General features: G+C 41.1%; 1 protein-coding gene across 2 annotated transcripts in view; it reads right to left on the bottom strand.

Moving 5' to 3' along the window:
• LOC106933926 (PDZ domain-containing RING finger protein 4) overlaps positions 1-17,537 on the bottom strand; it is a 131,886-nt gene that overhangs the window by 22,347 nt on the left and 92,002 nt on the right. Inside the window, exons 3-4 of one of the 2 annotated variants that reach the window (XM_088006468.1) lie at positions 3,808-4,061; positions 893-995 (exon numbers count right to left, since the gene is read on the bottom strand). In XM_088006468.1, coding sequence (XP_087862594.1) covers positions 893-995; positions 3,808-4,061 — 357 coding nt within the window. Of the gene's footprint in view, positions 1-892; positions 996-3,807; positions 4,062-17,537 lie in introns of those variants that run through there. The other variant, XM_088006469.1, reaches the window with a different exon arrangement.

Raw genomic sequence — 17,537 nt, 5'->3', positions numbered from 1 at the left:
AAAGCATGGCGGGCCGCCAGGCTTATGATACACTGGGGGAAACCCTGCACACGAAAGAAGACACGAAAAAAAAACTTTGATTTGTAAAATGATTTGTATAAATTGTAAGAGAATATTGGTGTACGCTGCCAGATAATAAAGTTACTATCCGATTTGAATCTACCACTTCACTAATGTTAAGGGCCATTTCAGTGGGTTAACACACACACTTTTTTTTATTTCTAAAAAAAAAAAAAAAAAAACACTAAAGAAAAATAAAATCCTTTTCCCCAAGATAGAGTTAAAATCCAAGTTAAAAGTTGAGGAATGATTTCAATTGATGCTTTAAGATGTATATATCGACTCTTTCAGTCTTCATCATTTATGCTTCTAGTAAGTAAAGCAAGGTTGACCTCAGTCGCCTTCCACCAAACACTTCAGGCAAAACTTACATGGTTTAGATGAAAATATGTTCTTTGTTTCAATGAACATATTTATGTTCATTGAAACAACATGTTCATTGTTTCAATGAACATATTTCATTGGTAAGACTGGTGGTAAGATTGGGTTAGGGTAAGACTAACCCAATAATGGACAGAGGTAAACGACCTCTGTCCAATCTGACTGAGGTTGGCCTGTTTTGCAAAGACACAACTTGGAACAACTTTGATCTCTAGTTGTGCTGAAGTTGCTGAAAGCATTGCTCTAATATGTAGCTCTCTAAACATGTTACCTTTTCCTCTCACTTCACTATTTGAAGCTAATTTGTGTTTGTCTGTCACTATAAATCCAATAAAAAAAAAACCCATTGAAGTTTGTGGTCACTGTGCAACAAAGTCACTCTTTCAACTTAGTATTTGCAATTGTTTCTTTGTAAAAACACAGCACTATTTGGCCAGATTTCAGCTCTTACCTCGTACTCAAACTCCTCCGTTCTGTCTCCGTCAGCTGGGACGGGGGAGAGGTAGTCGGTACCATCATAATAATCTTGGTCCATTGTATGAAGGGAATGACAGCTGTCAGAGGAGAAGGAGACGGGGAAAAAGAGGTGGCGAGACAGAAAGGCGGCGAGAGACAAAAAAAAAAAAAAAAAAAAGAAGACAGAGGTAGGTTAAGATTTAAACACTGGTGGGATAATTTTCCTTTATTTTCTTTCGAGACATTACTCAAGCTCAAAGCCTCAAAGTGACAACACTTCGTCGCTTTTGTCTCAGTCGGAGAAGGCAGAATAAAAGATCCGTGGAAGGCTTTTCCTGAACGTGACAAAAGCGCAGCCTCTTGTTAATAACAGCATATCCGCACTCTGTAATTTGCTTCATGCTCTTGACAGACAACCCCCCCCCAGACTGTATGGTGTAATTCCATTATCCCTCCTTCAGTCAATGAACAAAACTCCATTGTAGGGGTTCTAGTAGAATGTGTGGCCGCCACACAGCATAATGACTGCAGATAAATAATAACATAAAAAAAAAAAGATGAATCTCTGAAATACGGCGAGTGATGTGCCCTGTTAACACACCAGCCTGTTTATTAAGTTGAAACCTATAAAAGTCTGAATTCTTCCTGCGGCGGTGTTAGAAAGCGCTAAAAAAAAAAAAAAAAAGAAGTACAATTACAATTTTACAATGTAGCCTCAACACATGATGCCAACTATTTATATGTATCTATAAAATCTATAAAGTCAGCTGTTTATTGGATGATGCACCTGAGCTCAGGAGCAGAGGAAGGGTAATGTCAGTTTTATGGGAAACATTGATTAAGTTTGGACTCGGCCGGCGGCTGTTGCTTTTAGTTGCCTATTTTTTTTTTTAATTGGCCATTTGCTTAAATCACCCTGTAAACCTTACCTGGGTTCAAATTGAACCTCTAAGCAGCCCCTATTATGGCCGGATGCCCCTCTGGGGAGTTCGGGCTTTACGATATGTACATAAATCCATAATGTTTTTGAGCGGCTCATGTGTACTGGTTTTATAGCTCGCGCGCAGCACTGATCATATTGCTGAATTTTTATTGATCTTCTCACACAGATGGAGAATCCATCTGGGTTTTTATCTCTAGATATTTAACAAAGTCGCAGATTACAAATGACGACACGCACGCACACACGCACACACACACACACACACACACACACGTGGGTTAAAAAGTTTATTGTGCTTGGAATTAATTATCTCCTAAGCCCGACGCAAATTAAACTGTAATTTTCCAGACTTCCTCCGCTATTGTATCGTTGCGCTCCCCGGAGGTGAAACCTAGATATTCCTTTATTCTCGGCGTTCTGCTCCTGTGAGGTGAACCAAAAATAAGCTTTCTTTTTTAAATTACAACGCCTGAACATTGAACCAGTTTCTTTGTTGATTATGAGGAAGAATCTCCTGTTGATACTTGAAGATGCCTTCACATCGTTCAGCTGTTAGTTACATACAAAAGGACAAAACTTTGAGTAGATGGACTCAACTTATTTTGTACGTAAAGGCTTCTTGTATGACAACGCAATCTGCTGACCAGCTGTCTTTTCTTAGCTAATTAAACACATTTCTCGTTACTTTTTTGCGTTTTGTTGGTGGAGGAAGATGTGAAGGACGTTAACAGACTCATTCATCACGTAAATCCGTATCCGTTAAAGACCCACGGACAGCTCGTTACTACATATATCCTAATTTCTTCCTATCTGTAACGCTAGTCACGCAAACGCTGGTGTTTCTCCTTCATGGCTTGCTGATGTCTTTTCCTACTGTTTTCCATTCTTAATTACAGGCAGTCACAGCCAAAGTCAAAATAAGGACACAACAACAATTTGCTTTTTTTTTTCTCCTCAGTCTGGCAGCCAACCAATTTTTTTCCCCCCCAATTAAATAAAAGTGAAATGAAACTTAAGTCAAAGTTATGATAAGAAATCGGTGTAGATCTGTAAATGTGAGAAAAAATAAAGAGATTTTCTTTAATCATTGCATAAATGTTAAGGAAAAAAACAACAACAAAAAAAACAGATGCAGTGTGTTGCAAAAGCATTCACTCCTCTAAAACGTCCTCACATTTTGTCACGTCAAACCTGAAAACTTCAGTGTTTTATTGAGATCTTATTTGATCAAAACAGTGGATAAGTGTGAAGTTGAAGAAGAAGAGGAAGAGGAAGAAGAAAGATACATTTCTTTCTTCTTCAAGAAAGAAATGTTTACTGTTTGTCAGTAAAACAAACAAAAATGTTTGTTTTACTGATAAAAATTAAAAGAATATTCCATATGTCTTTTATTGACTTGATATAGCGTGTACCAGCTTTCACTGCAAGTCTTATAAGATACCATCTCTGATAGCTTTGCTCACATACAGACTGGGATTACTGTGCATTGTTCTTTACAAATAAGCTCAGGCTCAATTGTAGATGTTTCTTTATATATTTTCAGATCACGATCCGAACGGTACTCCATAACACTTCAAATGGCAGAAGTTTTGTTTTATAAGCTAATCATGTCTTTATGAAGCTGGTTGTTCACTAATATTCTCTAGCAAACCTCTGAGGCCTCTGCAAAAAAAAAAAAAAAAAGCTGGATTCATATTGAGAACACATCACCCACACAGACTTAAATTACTAAATGGGTTATGTTTAAAAGAACTAGTTGCACTGGATTTTACAAAATTACGCCGTCACATTTTCCAAAAAACGGTAATTTCTTTCCCTTCAGTTGTGCAGGTTTGTCCTAAATTATATCAGCAAACCACATGAAATTCTAAACAAGTTCAATGGAAATATGTCGTAAATACATGGAAGTCTTTTTTTTCCCCTGCGAAATAAAAATAAGCACCCACTTGTCCACGGACAGTACATACCTGTCAGAGAGCAGGAAGGGACAGACGTCAGGCACAGGAGGGGTTGAAGGCCGGAGCTTTGCCAGCGCCATGATGTGTTCAAAGGTGATGTCGGTCTGAGTGCACACATCCACCACATGGATTTCCTGAGGGGGGCCGTGGGGGCGGCCGCTCGGGGTACGCCTGATGACCTGCACCACGACGGGGTCCCTGGCAGCTCGGAAGGCCTCCACAGTCTCATCGTGGCTGGATTTGGACAACTCCTTCCCATTCACCTGAAGGCGGGGGAGAAAAAGACAAAAAAAAAGCTTTTATTTTGACTCAGCTGCCACACTCGAGGTTGGAATCAAACTCTTTGTCAAGTGTATTTTTTTTTTGGGGGGGGGGGGGCAAGTAGCTGAACATAGACAACATCAGTAGCCTACAGGCTACTTGTTAACAAGCTGTTAACAAGTAGCTGTATTGTTATTAGCTAGTCATCCTTTAGCTAACTTTACCTGCATCCAACAGCTTTACTCAACTCAGTCGGTTAGTTTGGGATAAAAACTGTGAAAAGTTCTTTGCGTTTTGCTGGTTTGCTGCCATGATTCTAACAAACACCTGAGTAGCTCTGCACAGCAGCAGCAGGTCTCCTTCACTGCCTCACAGCGCTAGCGTCTCAGCGTTCATGTTGCGTTTGAAGGCGGCTCGGAAAAACAGGTTACGACGTGTCAACAACCGATTAAACAGTTTTAACTGCTGAAAAAAGTGGCAGAGGACACAGATATGGGAAGTGCGGAAGCCCCTATTGTATCAAATTGATATAGGAATAACAGACAGTTTGCCACTCGGGTAAAAACAACAAACAGCTTCCAGTCCAGGAGGGGCACGGCGGTCTCTGTGGGCGGGCAATGACCCCCCCAATGCCCGCCCATGCAGCCGGGCCGTTTTCTCCACTAGAACTTTACAGCTGTATAATTAGTCTTGTACAGAATTATCAAAGGACAACCAAAGAGAAATCTTCACCTGTTCAATACACTTACTAAACAGAGTCTGATGCGACGCTATCAGAAGATTAAATCGAAGACCCAAACGGCGTCTGTTCACTCATTCCACCTTCGCCCTCGTCTCCACAAAAACGAGCGGGTCTTTTCGGTCAGATTGAAAACCCGTTTGCGCTGCAGCTGGCTCACATAAAGAAAATCATAGCTTCATTTAGCCCAGTAATTTCTCTGAAGGCGAAACCACAAATGTGGAATACCTCGGGGGAGTTCGCCTTAGAAGAATTGCTGAAAGCAGAGATTATAATTTAGATAACCAAAAAAAGTAAGTCATAGGCAGCGTAATTATAGATAGTGCTCGATTTAAATGCGCCTTTGGAGCAGAGCATTTTCATCACAGGGCAAGGTGAAGAATCTTAAAAAAAAAAAAATAAAACACAGCTAAAGAAAACGTTTATATTCGCATTCATCAAGTGAAGAAACGGAAGGGCACAGCTGTGGAAAACTCAAAATCAGCAGTGCTGCGAGGCAAGGATCTAAAAACTCTTTAAAATAGATCATCTTAGCAGAAATAAAAACACACATCGCCTCACTCACTCTTACTAGAACAAATGACCTAAATTCAAAAGCAGTCGACAGACAGAGAAACCAGAGGGGAACTCTTACAGAGGAGCTTTGTGTATTTTAGAGTTGAGAGATTCCACCATTAATCCTCCGTTCGTGCCCGTCACAAAAAAAAAAAACACATCTGAGTGATTTAAACCCGGTGAGAAATGGCTCAGTATGTTTCAAAACATCCTAGCATAAATAATCTCTAGATCCCAGCTCAACAGGAGCCGTTTCCACATCAGATCCACTCAATGTAGGTCATTTTCAACCAGGCTCTGGAGCCACTTCTTTAACATCATTGATTAGTTAAACTATCTTCATGTCTATTGATGCTAACAAGTTATTATGTTTTGATAGATAAAAAAATTTCAAAGATGAGATGCAGACTGCCAGATATCCTCATCTGTATTTTAGACAAAGAGCTTCAGACTAAAAGATCTTATTTTGAAAAGCCAAACATTTGACAGAAAACACTATTTTTTGTTTCCAGTTTGTGAGCCTAAATACCCCCGTTTCAGTTTAAATCATTTTCATTAGGAAAAGAAAGTTGAGTTGCATTATATTCACAACCTTTTTAGCTTGTTTATTTGACATAGATTTGTGTGGGCAATTTGTCTACAATGACTTGTACTACCTTTATTGTTTTATCCTGAGTGAAAATACTTAAATCACTGACAACATTTGCCTTTCTGAAATATCATGCCAATAGTTTTTCATTTATTAAACTGTAAATGAGAACTACAAATTCAATAGTTATAAAATTTTTTTTTTTCACACTTACAATAATATAAGGGTATGTCCTAAAGGCTTAAGACAAAAGTTGTCCTTAAATATGATAGCATACCAGACAAGTTACAGTAGCTGCAGCATTTCATCACATCTATTATGCATTTCCAAACTTCATAGAGCTGGATCTCCGGTGACCCGCTGCTCTTCAAGCCTGACTGTCACTGTATTGCGCTACAGCTGGCCACTGTGGTCCTTGAACAAATCTCTGGTAGACATGAGTGAACCAGTTGGAGGGCAGCTCCAACCAGAAGCGGAAACAGGTGCAGGACTGATTTATGAGCCGTTACATCACACTGACAAAAGCCTGCAATGTACATTTTTCACTCCTGGACGGCGGAGCTGCGACTCGCATGTGGAGACGCAACAGCGACCCACTCGGCATGCAGCCTAAAAAGGACAGGAGAGGCAGGGAGGCCAGTCGGAGACACTAGAGGTGTCTACAGGACTCAAACTGCCGGGAAATCCTAAAGTTTTGGGTTCAAATCCAGCTTCCTCCTGTCACATGTAAATGCCTGTTACCCCATGTATCAGTTAAGTACTTTATGAAAACAAAGAGCTTTATGAAGTCAGTCAATTTACTATGTAGAAAACTAAGAAAATCATTTTAGAAATTGGCTAATTGTCAGGAGCTATGTTCGAGTTGGTTATTCTCATTCCTGCTACGCTGTGCGTGTTTTCTCTTTCCGTACTCCCCCTCCTGCGTCCCCCAGAGACTCGGGGATGCTCCGCTCGGAACATTTTATTTTCTGAGCTGTAGCCGCGCTCGCGTAAACCTCCTTTAGATCTAGTTGTGCTCTGACCTGCCGCCCGTGCCTCCCGAGGTGACCTTTGCTTGCGGTGAAGTTGCATTAATCACCTGTGTGGGAGATAAACTGGGTCAACAGCACTCCAGTGGAACTGCGGGGCAATTTAGAGAAAAAAAAGAGAAAAGAAAAAAAAAAAGTGCAGTTGCATGCCCTCTCTCCTCCTCCCTCATTTGCTTTCACTCTGCCTTATTTTCTGGCAACTCAGCAGGTATTAAAAACTGCTGCATCTATTTTAGATTTAAGTAGTGCATTAAAGAAACACGGAGCACTATAATAATCAGCTTTGACTGTCCCTCTTTTTCTCTCTTCTTTCTCTGCGTTTCTCCTGCTCCGCAGCCTAATCCTACGACGCCCGGCTTGCTGGAAACAAAGGAGTCAGAGCAGACAAATGAGGCAGCCTATGGCTTATGACAGACCCCAAGAAAAACGATCGCATTTCCCAGCTCTCCCTCTGGTCCTGACTGTCCGGTCCAGCCTCCTCCTGCTGCTTCTCCAAGCCTCACCGCTCAGAAATCGTAACTGACAGCCGCAAGAAAACAAGCAAACATGTAAAGGAGAACAGCGGGGAGAAGGAGCGACGGTTTGCTTTTGTTTTTATTTACTGGTTTACAATGAGTCCAGGTGGAATAACAGGAATATTAATTTGTTTTATTTACTGCATGGATGTCTTTGCCATCCTTGTTTTGCCCCGTAAATTGCACTAAACCTTGGCAAGATGTTAGGATATATAGACACGATGGCTTCAAATTTGAAGTCAGGTTCGTAGCAATCATTCATCCAAGTTTCTGCCTTTCCCACCGTTACCAAAAATCTCATCGGTTAAAAGGGCAGTTCAGGCTAAAACATTATAAGCTGTTCGTTTAGCGTAGTTTCAGATAAACTGGTCCTGGAAGCTGACGCTACGGGGCAATCAGGGAGGGATCAAGCAAACACTAAAGTCCCTGAAACGCCACAGCCATTATTGCATAGCAACAAACATACAAGAGGGGAAATTACAAAAACAAAATCTTAAAAACAAAAAGCAAATTAGTCAGTAAGTACCAAGTAATTTAAGAAGTCCTGAGAATTTAGATGCTGAGAACGAAAGTGGAAAACACAGGCACTGTTTGACGAAATGTTTTTTTGTCTGATATTAAAGATGGAACAAAACGCCTCCAGTGAGACGAGCTCAGATACTTTGAATTAAGTCTGCAAAGTATTCCAAGAAACGATGGGCAGCAAAACTGAATGGTCATAAATCAGGGCCACGCTGTGGAAACTGCTCAGCCGTAGAGTGAACAAATTCCAGTGATAAGTTAAGGAAAGTACAGCCTGTAAAAAGCATCAACGCATGCCGGTAGACTGATTTGGTGGAAGTATTCATAGAACATCACCATAATAAAGTCACGGTAAAAAAAAACAAAAACAAAGTAGTTGATACAGAAAGTTTATAGATCCTGCAACAGCAGGAGGATTTGATTCAGAGGAAGATTCACCCTTCATCTATGGACCAAATTAGCAAGGTATGCTAGAAGAAACATCTTCATCCAGCACAAGACCCAGATACAACCAGACAGACTTTATCAGTTTTTCATGGGCCGATGTAATTAACATAGTAATTCACGCATTTAAGAAACTGTCATTAGCTGGCTTTGTCTGTATTAGAGCAAAAAAGGGAATCAATAAAGTACGATATCATCAGCATAGAACAGACCCTCGCTTGTCATATCCCAATTATCCCTCTAAAATGGCAAAAAAAAAAAAAAAAAAAAGTTGCAAATACCGAAATACATGCTGTATTTACAGAAACAATTTGGCGAACAGAATCATTCGCAACAAATTATTTAGCAGCTGCAGCCATCAGCAGGTCCAAAGCAGCTGCTTCATGTCCCGAACCGCTCCACATGCACAGAGTCGACATGAATGATCTTATCGGTTCGCAACCCAACAATGACAGACACTCAGGAGAGATCATTTGTTCAACAATCGGGATGGGAGTCGATCAGGTAAATGTGAAGTTGGGAGGGAAATGGGACGCCGGGACGGGGATGCTGGATCAAGACACATCTGCTGGCTGCTTGTATGGGGATATGCAGCAGCTGTTGCCAGGAGAAAAATGTGTTTTCATTGAAAGCCCCCCGGGACGAACATCGGCTTCCCAACAACAAACACAGTAAACCAGCTTAGTGGAGTGTAACAGAAGAATCAAGCCACTTTTCCTCAGTCAGTTATTTTTCCTCAGCTGCCAAAAAACATTTAGAACCGAGTTGCTGGGACAGATGAGAGAAACGAGTCTTGGCTCTTATAAATGCCTAGCAAAAGTTAGAGATGAGCTTTTTTTTTTTTTCCTGAACAACAAACCCAAAGTTTGGCAAAAGTCCCTTTCTTTTCCAATCAATGCCCTCATACTTCCAGGCTGCTGTTGCCTGCAGCACAATGCGGTCCCGGCGATGCTCCTCGCCTCCGTTTCATCTCATCATTTATCCTGCAGGTAAGAAGACAGGCACAGTGGAACAAACACGAAGCGGCTTTGTGCTTTTCTTCAGGTGCCTCCTTTATCACTGCTGCTGTCTCATCAACCGCTGCCGTCCTATCAATATCGCCAGCAACCCCCTGGGGGTGAGGGGAGAGAATGTAGTGATGGCGGCTGGAAAGTACCGTCCGTTTATCTGTTAACATGACAACTTCAGCCACATCCGACGAGGCCAGGGCCGCTTCTACGTGGCGGAGGGGACAGACACCGCCGGCAGCATCTGCGGGATCGCAGATAGAAGTGATTCATTTACTTCTTCTGCGAGGAGAGCAAGCCAGCCTCAGGCGGTAGACGGTAATAGTCCATTAGCTCTGTGCCTCCAAAATAACTGCATGCTGCACCTTCTGGCTTACATGTAGCCCCTTTGAGTCTTAATGAATTTGCTTTTGTCTTTCGAATTTAAAGTTTATGACTCGAGGCTAACCTCTGTGCCGTGTAAAGGTGGTAAACCTCTGTTACGGTGCAGCCCTACTGGATCTGCCTAGCGCCGTCACCTGCTGGGTTTGAGTGGCAGCCCGCAGAGATGCAAGTGTGTACAAGCAGATGGAGAAAGTTAAATATGTAGGTCATCCAGCCCCGGGAGTGCTGCGCTTACAGCTGCCAGTTGGCGATTCCGATCCAGAGCCTCATCTTTTGGGAAAAGGCAGCATGGCCCCTCACTTTTGGGGTCTACTCAGCTGTGCAGAGCACCTCAGATGGGCCTCAGATGAGAGTGTTAAGGGATGATGTCAGAGTGGTAGGGTTGCAATTTATTTTCTCCCCTTCACTTCCAGCCCACCAGGGTTTCTTTCTTTCCCTTGCTTGGTTAGCTCTTTTCTGCTGAACTTCCTCTACGATTGTGTGGGTTTGAATTTGATTTACTTTTCGATACACACACACAAAAAATGACCACAAATGGTGAAAATCATGTCTACAACGGAAGATTTTTAGCTTGATCAGCGCCGACATGACCAGCAGGTCCGGAACTCAAAACTCAAAACTCTGATCTTTTTCTGATCAGTGAACACACCATATGTTGTTGTCTGTTGTACTTCCCCCCCTTCTATCCTTTCCATTACCTCTTTGTTCTCATCGCCGTTGGTTGTTGCTCGAAATCTTTCTCTCAACAAAATCTTTTGATGTGCATGCTGTTTAAGAAAGGATTTTGATCTCTCTCAGCTCTCATCTTGAATAAGCTTCCATCCACGTTGGCAAAGTACCTATAATATATAGTCAGCAAATAAATGAAATAACCAGAGTGGAGTTTCAAAATCCACTCTTAAAATGGAACCACGCACTATTAAATCCAATAACTATAATCTGTACTATGTCCTAGCGAAAAAAACAAAAAAAAACAGTGTGAAAGCAGAAATTGCTGCCAAGGTGTGTGCTTGAGGATGCGGAGGGATACCTGGGGTGAAGCTGAGAGGTAGTGAACACAGACATAATACTTTTGTTGAAAAGAGGAGCACTTTAGGAGAGGCCACACTGGATTTTTGTGAGGGGAACTTCCATGCACACCACAATGCAGACAGTAGTGAGGAAGACTTTTACTTTCATCTTATCTGAGACTCTGCAGAGAGGGAGCTCTGATAAAATCAGTCAAGTTTATTTGTACAGCACATTTCAGCAGCAAGGCAGTTCAAGGTGCTGTACATAACAAAAACAACAAAAAAACAAAATTATAAAGAAAACACCATGCATAAATTGAAAAGGAGATCTCCAGTTTGTATTTGTTTTATTTTTATTGGTTCTCAAATTGAAAGTAGAATTTCTTTTAAAAGTTAAGCTCCATCAGTCATAAAATGTCAGACTGTTCCATAAGTTCCCGATAGAGCACTTCACTTTCAGACTTCAGGTTTCACCAGTGTAGTTCCTAGAGCTCATAAGAGCAGAATGGTATGCTGCTATCAGATTTGTGTGCTTTACGGCCAGTCTTAGCGTCTTATGTTTAAAAAACTTGTAATTAGAGGCAATAAAGTAAAAACTGAGCTACCTCGATACCAACCCGGCTCGTCCTGCGAGACATACAGTCTGTTATTTTCTCTCCCGCCACTCTATTTATGCAGCATTTGCTCCAATCGTCACCGTTTACTCTCGTCCGTTTGTTTTCAATTTGCAAAACGCCTGCATGTGCTGGAGTTTCCATGTTTCTGTGTGTCTGTCCAGCTGGTCCCAGCAGATGGTCTGCGTCCGCTGGAGGTCTCTTCCAGTTGAAGGAGATCGCTTCCTCTCCGTTGTTGCCTCGTGCAAACCCAGGACACATGACAGTCTTAATTTGACTGTCGCTTGTGACTCTTTGGTACTATAATCCGACTACATGATCAGGAAATGAAAGGGGTTGTTGTTGTAGGACACTCTGAATCAAATTGCCACAAGATGGCAATTTTGGTGACGCGATATTAGAAATGTAATTGTTAATGCAAAGCGTTTATTGTTATGTTTCATGATAATGAATAATACCATGAAAATGAGCATTTTTTTGTGTCTTTGAGCTGGATTTCTTCTTCTATTTTATTTAGCACAAAAAATTACATCCATTTTAATCAGAACTGCATAAAGAGGCCACGGTCATTTGACAAATTCAGGGACATTCAGTTAATTTTGCACAATAACAGACACCATGTTCAAATAAGCAAACAGAATATAGGTATGCAGCATAAAACATTTCTGCCACAAAGTTTAATTTATTTTATGGGGCTCATCTGTGATAGAACAGCAACAATTTGAATGAAGCGGAAGTTATGCATTTTATTCGTTCCCCAGGAAGATTTAGGATTAGAGTAATCTTCGTTTTAACATGTTTCTATAAATTATATCAACTTAAGTCTGGACTCTGGATGTAAAGGACTGATGTGGAGGGGCGTAATGAATGGAAAGGAGGATAAATCCTTAAAACACTGAAGGAAAGAAAAGTTGGTCAAAAGTTGGCCATGAAGGGTTTGACTGCTCTAATGGCAATAAAATTTTTCCAACTGATTATTGCAAAAACATTTACATAACTTGAATCATGGTAGTTTTTCTCCAACTAAAAACAGCAAAACTATTTTTTCTCAAAATCTTTTTTTTTCTTTGTTGTTTTTACCAACTAACACCTTCAATTGAATCTTATTTCATATTAGAATGAAAATTGTTTTAAGTCTAAATCTGCCAGGAGTATTAATAACTATGAGCTCGGCTGTATTTGAGCGCAAAAGGACCAACAAGACTTGTGTTTCGTTTCCAGGCTGTTGATCAGTGGCTAATCAAGCGTCAGCAATGCTTAAACTGTCAAATGCAGAAAACACATCTTACTTTGGTGCAGACTTCAACTACAGCAACAAAAACTATGTCAGTTTTAGATTTGGTTATCTCAGCCGAATCTTTGCAGCAATAGAGGAGAACTGATGATCTGCCCCCAGCTGTCCTGTTTACTGACACCGAACCGGAGTCTGATTGAAGAACGGCGTCGGCCCGCTGCAGTTTTGCTCTCCACGTGTGAAAATGAATTAGCATTTTCATCTACGGAAGCTACAAACAGGCAAGAATAAAGTTATTTGCACGAGAAATGGAATTAAACACTCCCCAGGGAGCCTCCAAATGTGAGAGAGACGGGATTCGATGTGAACGCGACTTGTACCTCACACTCAGTGAAAGAGTGGATTGAGTTACTCTTTACACCCAAATGTCTCATTTCAATAATAAGTGTCAGAATAAAATACGGGCTGAGGTCTGCTACAGTACGGCCCTTATGACTGCATAAATCACTCCTCGACAGTCACCGTTACTGTCCCAGTGACTCCGGCAACGCTCCAGTGACATGAAACAGAAAGAGAGCGCAGCGATGCCACGGGGGAAATCTGAAAATCACCTCAACATCTCTACATAAACCAATGCGCAGGCCTCCTTTAACCCCTCCAACCACATAAAACACACCCCACCAGGCCCCCTGGGTTATCTTTCACATTAAAAGGGCCAGCGTGCCGCTGCCGAGGTTTAATGCCCGCAGAACATTTGATGAATTCTGCCAATTTTCCTCTCTGAGCACCAATCTTGTGTGGAGCACTCCCTTTATTGCAAAACTCGCTCAAAGTGTATCACCCCTCTCAATATGCTCTGAAATTCATCGGGCGCCTTTTTATGTGTGTTTATTATCCAATCTCTCGCTGTGATCGTTCGGTACAAGGACGGCTATTTTAGGAGGACAAAGGCAGAGGAGATCCCACACGCCAGCTCTCCTCTCTGCGTTTCGTCGAGCAGCCGAGGCGGTGGAGAGAGAATCATTTAACGATTCACTGCTGCCCCATATTTGTGGATGTGATTAGCATTTTTTTTTGTTATTATTATTGTATTTAATTGCCATAATCTAACTGTAGATCTGCTTGCTCTACTACCTGTTACCCCGGTACTAAAAATGTTCTCATCCGTAAAAACAAAGTTATGAACAGTCCGTCTGTTCGCAACAAACAGGAACACAGAATTTTGTTTTGCATAAGGGTCAATAAAAACGAGAGGCGTACACAGTGTACGTCTCTCGTTTTTATTGTTCCAGCTCCTCGTCTCGTCGGAAAGCGGGGCCACCAATGAGAGGAGAAATGAGCTACTAATGTCCTCATAATAACCCGAGGAGGAGGCTACCACCTCAGCTAATTGCTGAGTTTTCAGAAGGTGATGGTCAGACTATAAACAAACTCACACGTGTTAATGGATATGACCTGATAAAGAGCATGGTCATTAAATCATCCTGTGTGGACTGTATGAAAATGCCATGGCTCCCAAGATGGACGGCAGATATTTCCCCTTAAAGTCCAGTTGATTAACTACAGACCTGTGATCTAAAGTGGACAGTGTTCACACCATTCTGTGTTTTATCACAAAAGAATCCAGAACTTCTGTCTATTTCATTGTTTTAAAAAAGGGCACATAATCCGCAAACATTTTCACAAAAATAATCTGAAAAGTGTGTTATGCAAAAATATGCCTCGTTTGTTGTTAAAATTAGAGCTTTGTGTCTTCGTTTATCTAGTGCTGCTCATCTAGAAACTAAAGATTTGTGCCAGTGAATAACTCCAGTTCAGTCCACTGTCCACAGCTGCGGGCCTGGAAAGATCCAGATGGTTTTTTTTGTTTGTTTTTTGACATTGTTTGCTAATGATATATATTTCCCTCATCAATTACGCAACTCATATGACTGATAGATTTACAATAATAATTCACTTTTTATATGATTTAACTGGTATCTTTACCCTGAAACTGTATTTTAACAAGTACATTTGTCATTTTCCTCTTTTTTACTGGCAGCCATCGATGCTCAACTAAATTATCTCCAAAGTATAATACTGCCACCACCAAGTTTCACTGCTGTCATCCGACTAGAGCACCTTACAAATGCTTTTTCCCCCATCTATGGTTTGTGACAAACATAATTTCTTATAGCTTATTTTTTTTATCTTCTTCCAAAAATTCCCAATTTATGGATGGTCCGATGAACCGTGGCCATTATCTGCTACATTGCACTTGTCCCATTCCCATGACGGACTGAACATGATGCTGTGAGACGGTAAAAGCTCAGGGTATGATTTTATACCCCACTTTCACTTCTTTTCTGAAAACAATGCCACTACAAACTGCATTAGAGACTAAGTTACTCAAAGGTGCATTTCAAATGTACGAGTTTAGTGACTCCTGAAGATGACGCACTGGATTTATTAAGAGGAAAAGAGGCTGAAAACAAAAAGATTTTCCCTCCACGTCACATTTATTCACTACAACAGCATGTACTGTGATTGTAATGAGACAACATATAGAGACTCAAGGCGTGTGAACACTTTTGCGAACCACTGGAAACAAGTAAATTGACTTAAATGGAGTCATTTTTCGGTTAGGGTTGGAAGAAGAGATTTTTTATGTTATTTTGGGCTCCCATCCAAAGATTCAATCTTTTGATAGAACGTTGCATCTGCAGCAGTTTCCCCCCCTATCTCCAGCTTTAGCTCCTGTTATGCTTATGATCACTTCTGCGTGAAATTACATCAGCAGAGTATTCCTATTTGATCGTAGATAACGCCTGGATGTGAGATGATTGCATTAAAAGTCCTATTTTATCTGTTTTATGAGGTTCTGCAGCAAAGTTCTGAAAGAGGGAGGTAAGTTAATTAGCCAGTTCAAGGTTAATGATAGATGCAGGGTTTATTTTTCAAAAAAAGAAAAAAAAAAGGAGAGATTTACACACGGACAGCTAATCTGAGTGCTTAACTTGAAAGATCTCGCCATCTTAGAGGTAGTTAATGTGTAAAGCGCGGGGAATCAAATTAGGAGGAACATTTGCATTCGGTGGGGTAAGTAACTTATAAACGAGCAGCTTTTTTTAGTGATAACTGGTAATTGGTTTCTGGTGGGAGGGGGTGTTTGGATGATGCAGAGCAGAGCAGCAAAATGGCAAAGCTGGCATGAAAAGACATTGGAGTAACATTGCCATCCATTTGATAAAAACACCTCTTATGTGCTGGAAATAAGAAACAAAAGGAAAGCCGTTCAACACTTTCAGCACACAACAGAGATATAAAATAATAGAATTTATTGCAAATTGGTAAAACAATCCTTTCATAGACAGATTCAGTTTAATAATATATGATTGCAGATTGTATATTTCTTTCATTTTATGACAAGTCAGCTGATTAGACACGTTATTATTGATTATGGACAGGGTTTTAGCAAATTACTTTTTTTTTTCTTTTTTGTTAAACTAGAGGAACGTGTTCATATGCAAAGACAAATGTTTTATGCCTCATTGTCTGCAAATTCACAGGAACGTGCACTGCAGCTGACACCGTCAGCAGGTAGCAGCAGAGATGGCATGAAGCACCAGTGCCTTACAGAGACACGCTGGAAAGTGGCAATTTGTTTCCTTCACGTCTGATATTCTCATCCTGGCAGCGGAGGCAATTAACACTTGATAAGCGCTATTTACATAATGCCAAACACACTTAATTACTACAAAGGCTTCCCATCCGTTTCCCAAACACCTCTCTAACAGGATCTTTGTCTGCGTGTGCGCGTGTGTGTGTGTGTGTGTGTGTGTGTGTGTGTGTGTGCGTGTCATAGTGGCGGATTTGGGGAAACGGAGCGGGTGAGGTGGTGACGCACAGGGCTCCTACGGTGGAAACAATTAACAGCGGAACTTTGAAAGGTCAATCAGGACCCCTGTAGCTGTCCACCGATCTGCCTGTTGAGCCGATAACAGCAGGTCCGCTCAGGTGGAGGGGTCAGGAACAGAAGAGGGGAAACAAAGTGAGAAGGACTGGAGCTAAACGTTAGCCTCCCAAAAAAATGTAATCAGGACCAAAAAACTTCCTGGACAGATGTCATTTGGTCCGTGTAGTTAATGTTTCATTTCTGGAACTTTTCTCGAGTTCCTGAAATTCCTCTGGCTGTTCGTAAACTCTTCACCACAGACGATAAGGATGCTTGTTAGCACACTAGCAAACAGTTCTAATAATTTCTATCTATGTGACTATCTATGACTCTATCTACTCTATGTTACTAGATTTCAACAGATTATAGGTTTTCCTTTTTTTGGCCAAGACAAACTGATTAGAGACGACATCTGAAAATGTCTTCAGCGCTTGTATTAGCAGTTAGCACATTTGGTACGCTTGACATTAGGGAGAGCCTTCCCTTAACTCAGAGATTTCTAAATGCATTTATAAATTTCAAACAGGTTGAAAGTTTGAAAAGATAAAATGCAGCAATTTTCCTGTACGATCAGCTTTCAGCCGGCCTTCTCGGTCAACTCGCCTTCTCGTCAATTCAACAGAAATTCCACAAGGCACGCACAAATTGACATCCTATGACAGATGGCTCCTTTCCTTACCAAAATGTCATGTAATGAAAAATGGAAAAGTACTAAATGGTGAAGGGAAGATATGACCAAGCAGCTGCCAAAGTCTAGCTCAGACCTTTAGAACCGCATGCCTCTGTAGAACATGGTTTTCTTTTTTTAAGGCGGAGAAGAAGAGGTATTATGTACTTTCCAGGCACACAGTGCAATTTTATACCACAATCAAGTAACTGTTACCTTCAGTTGTTTTTCAGAAA

Source organism: Poecilia mexicana, unplaced genomic scaffold (assembly GCF_051168715.1).
Source record: "Poecilia mexicana isolate PSO_F unplaced genomic scaffold, ASM5116871v1 scaffold_6, whole genome shotgun sequence".
Taxonomy (NCBI): Eukaryota; Metazoa; Chordata; class Actinopteri; order Cyprinodontiformes; family Poeciliidae; genus Poecilia; species Poecilia mexicana.
This window is presented reverse-complemented; position numbering and strand designations above follow the sequence as displayed.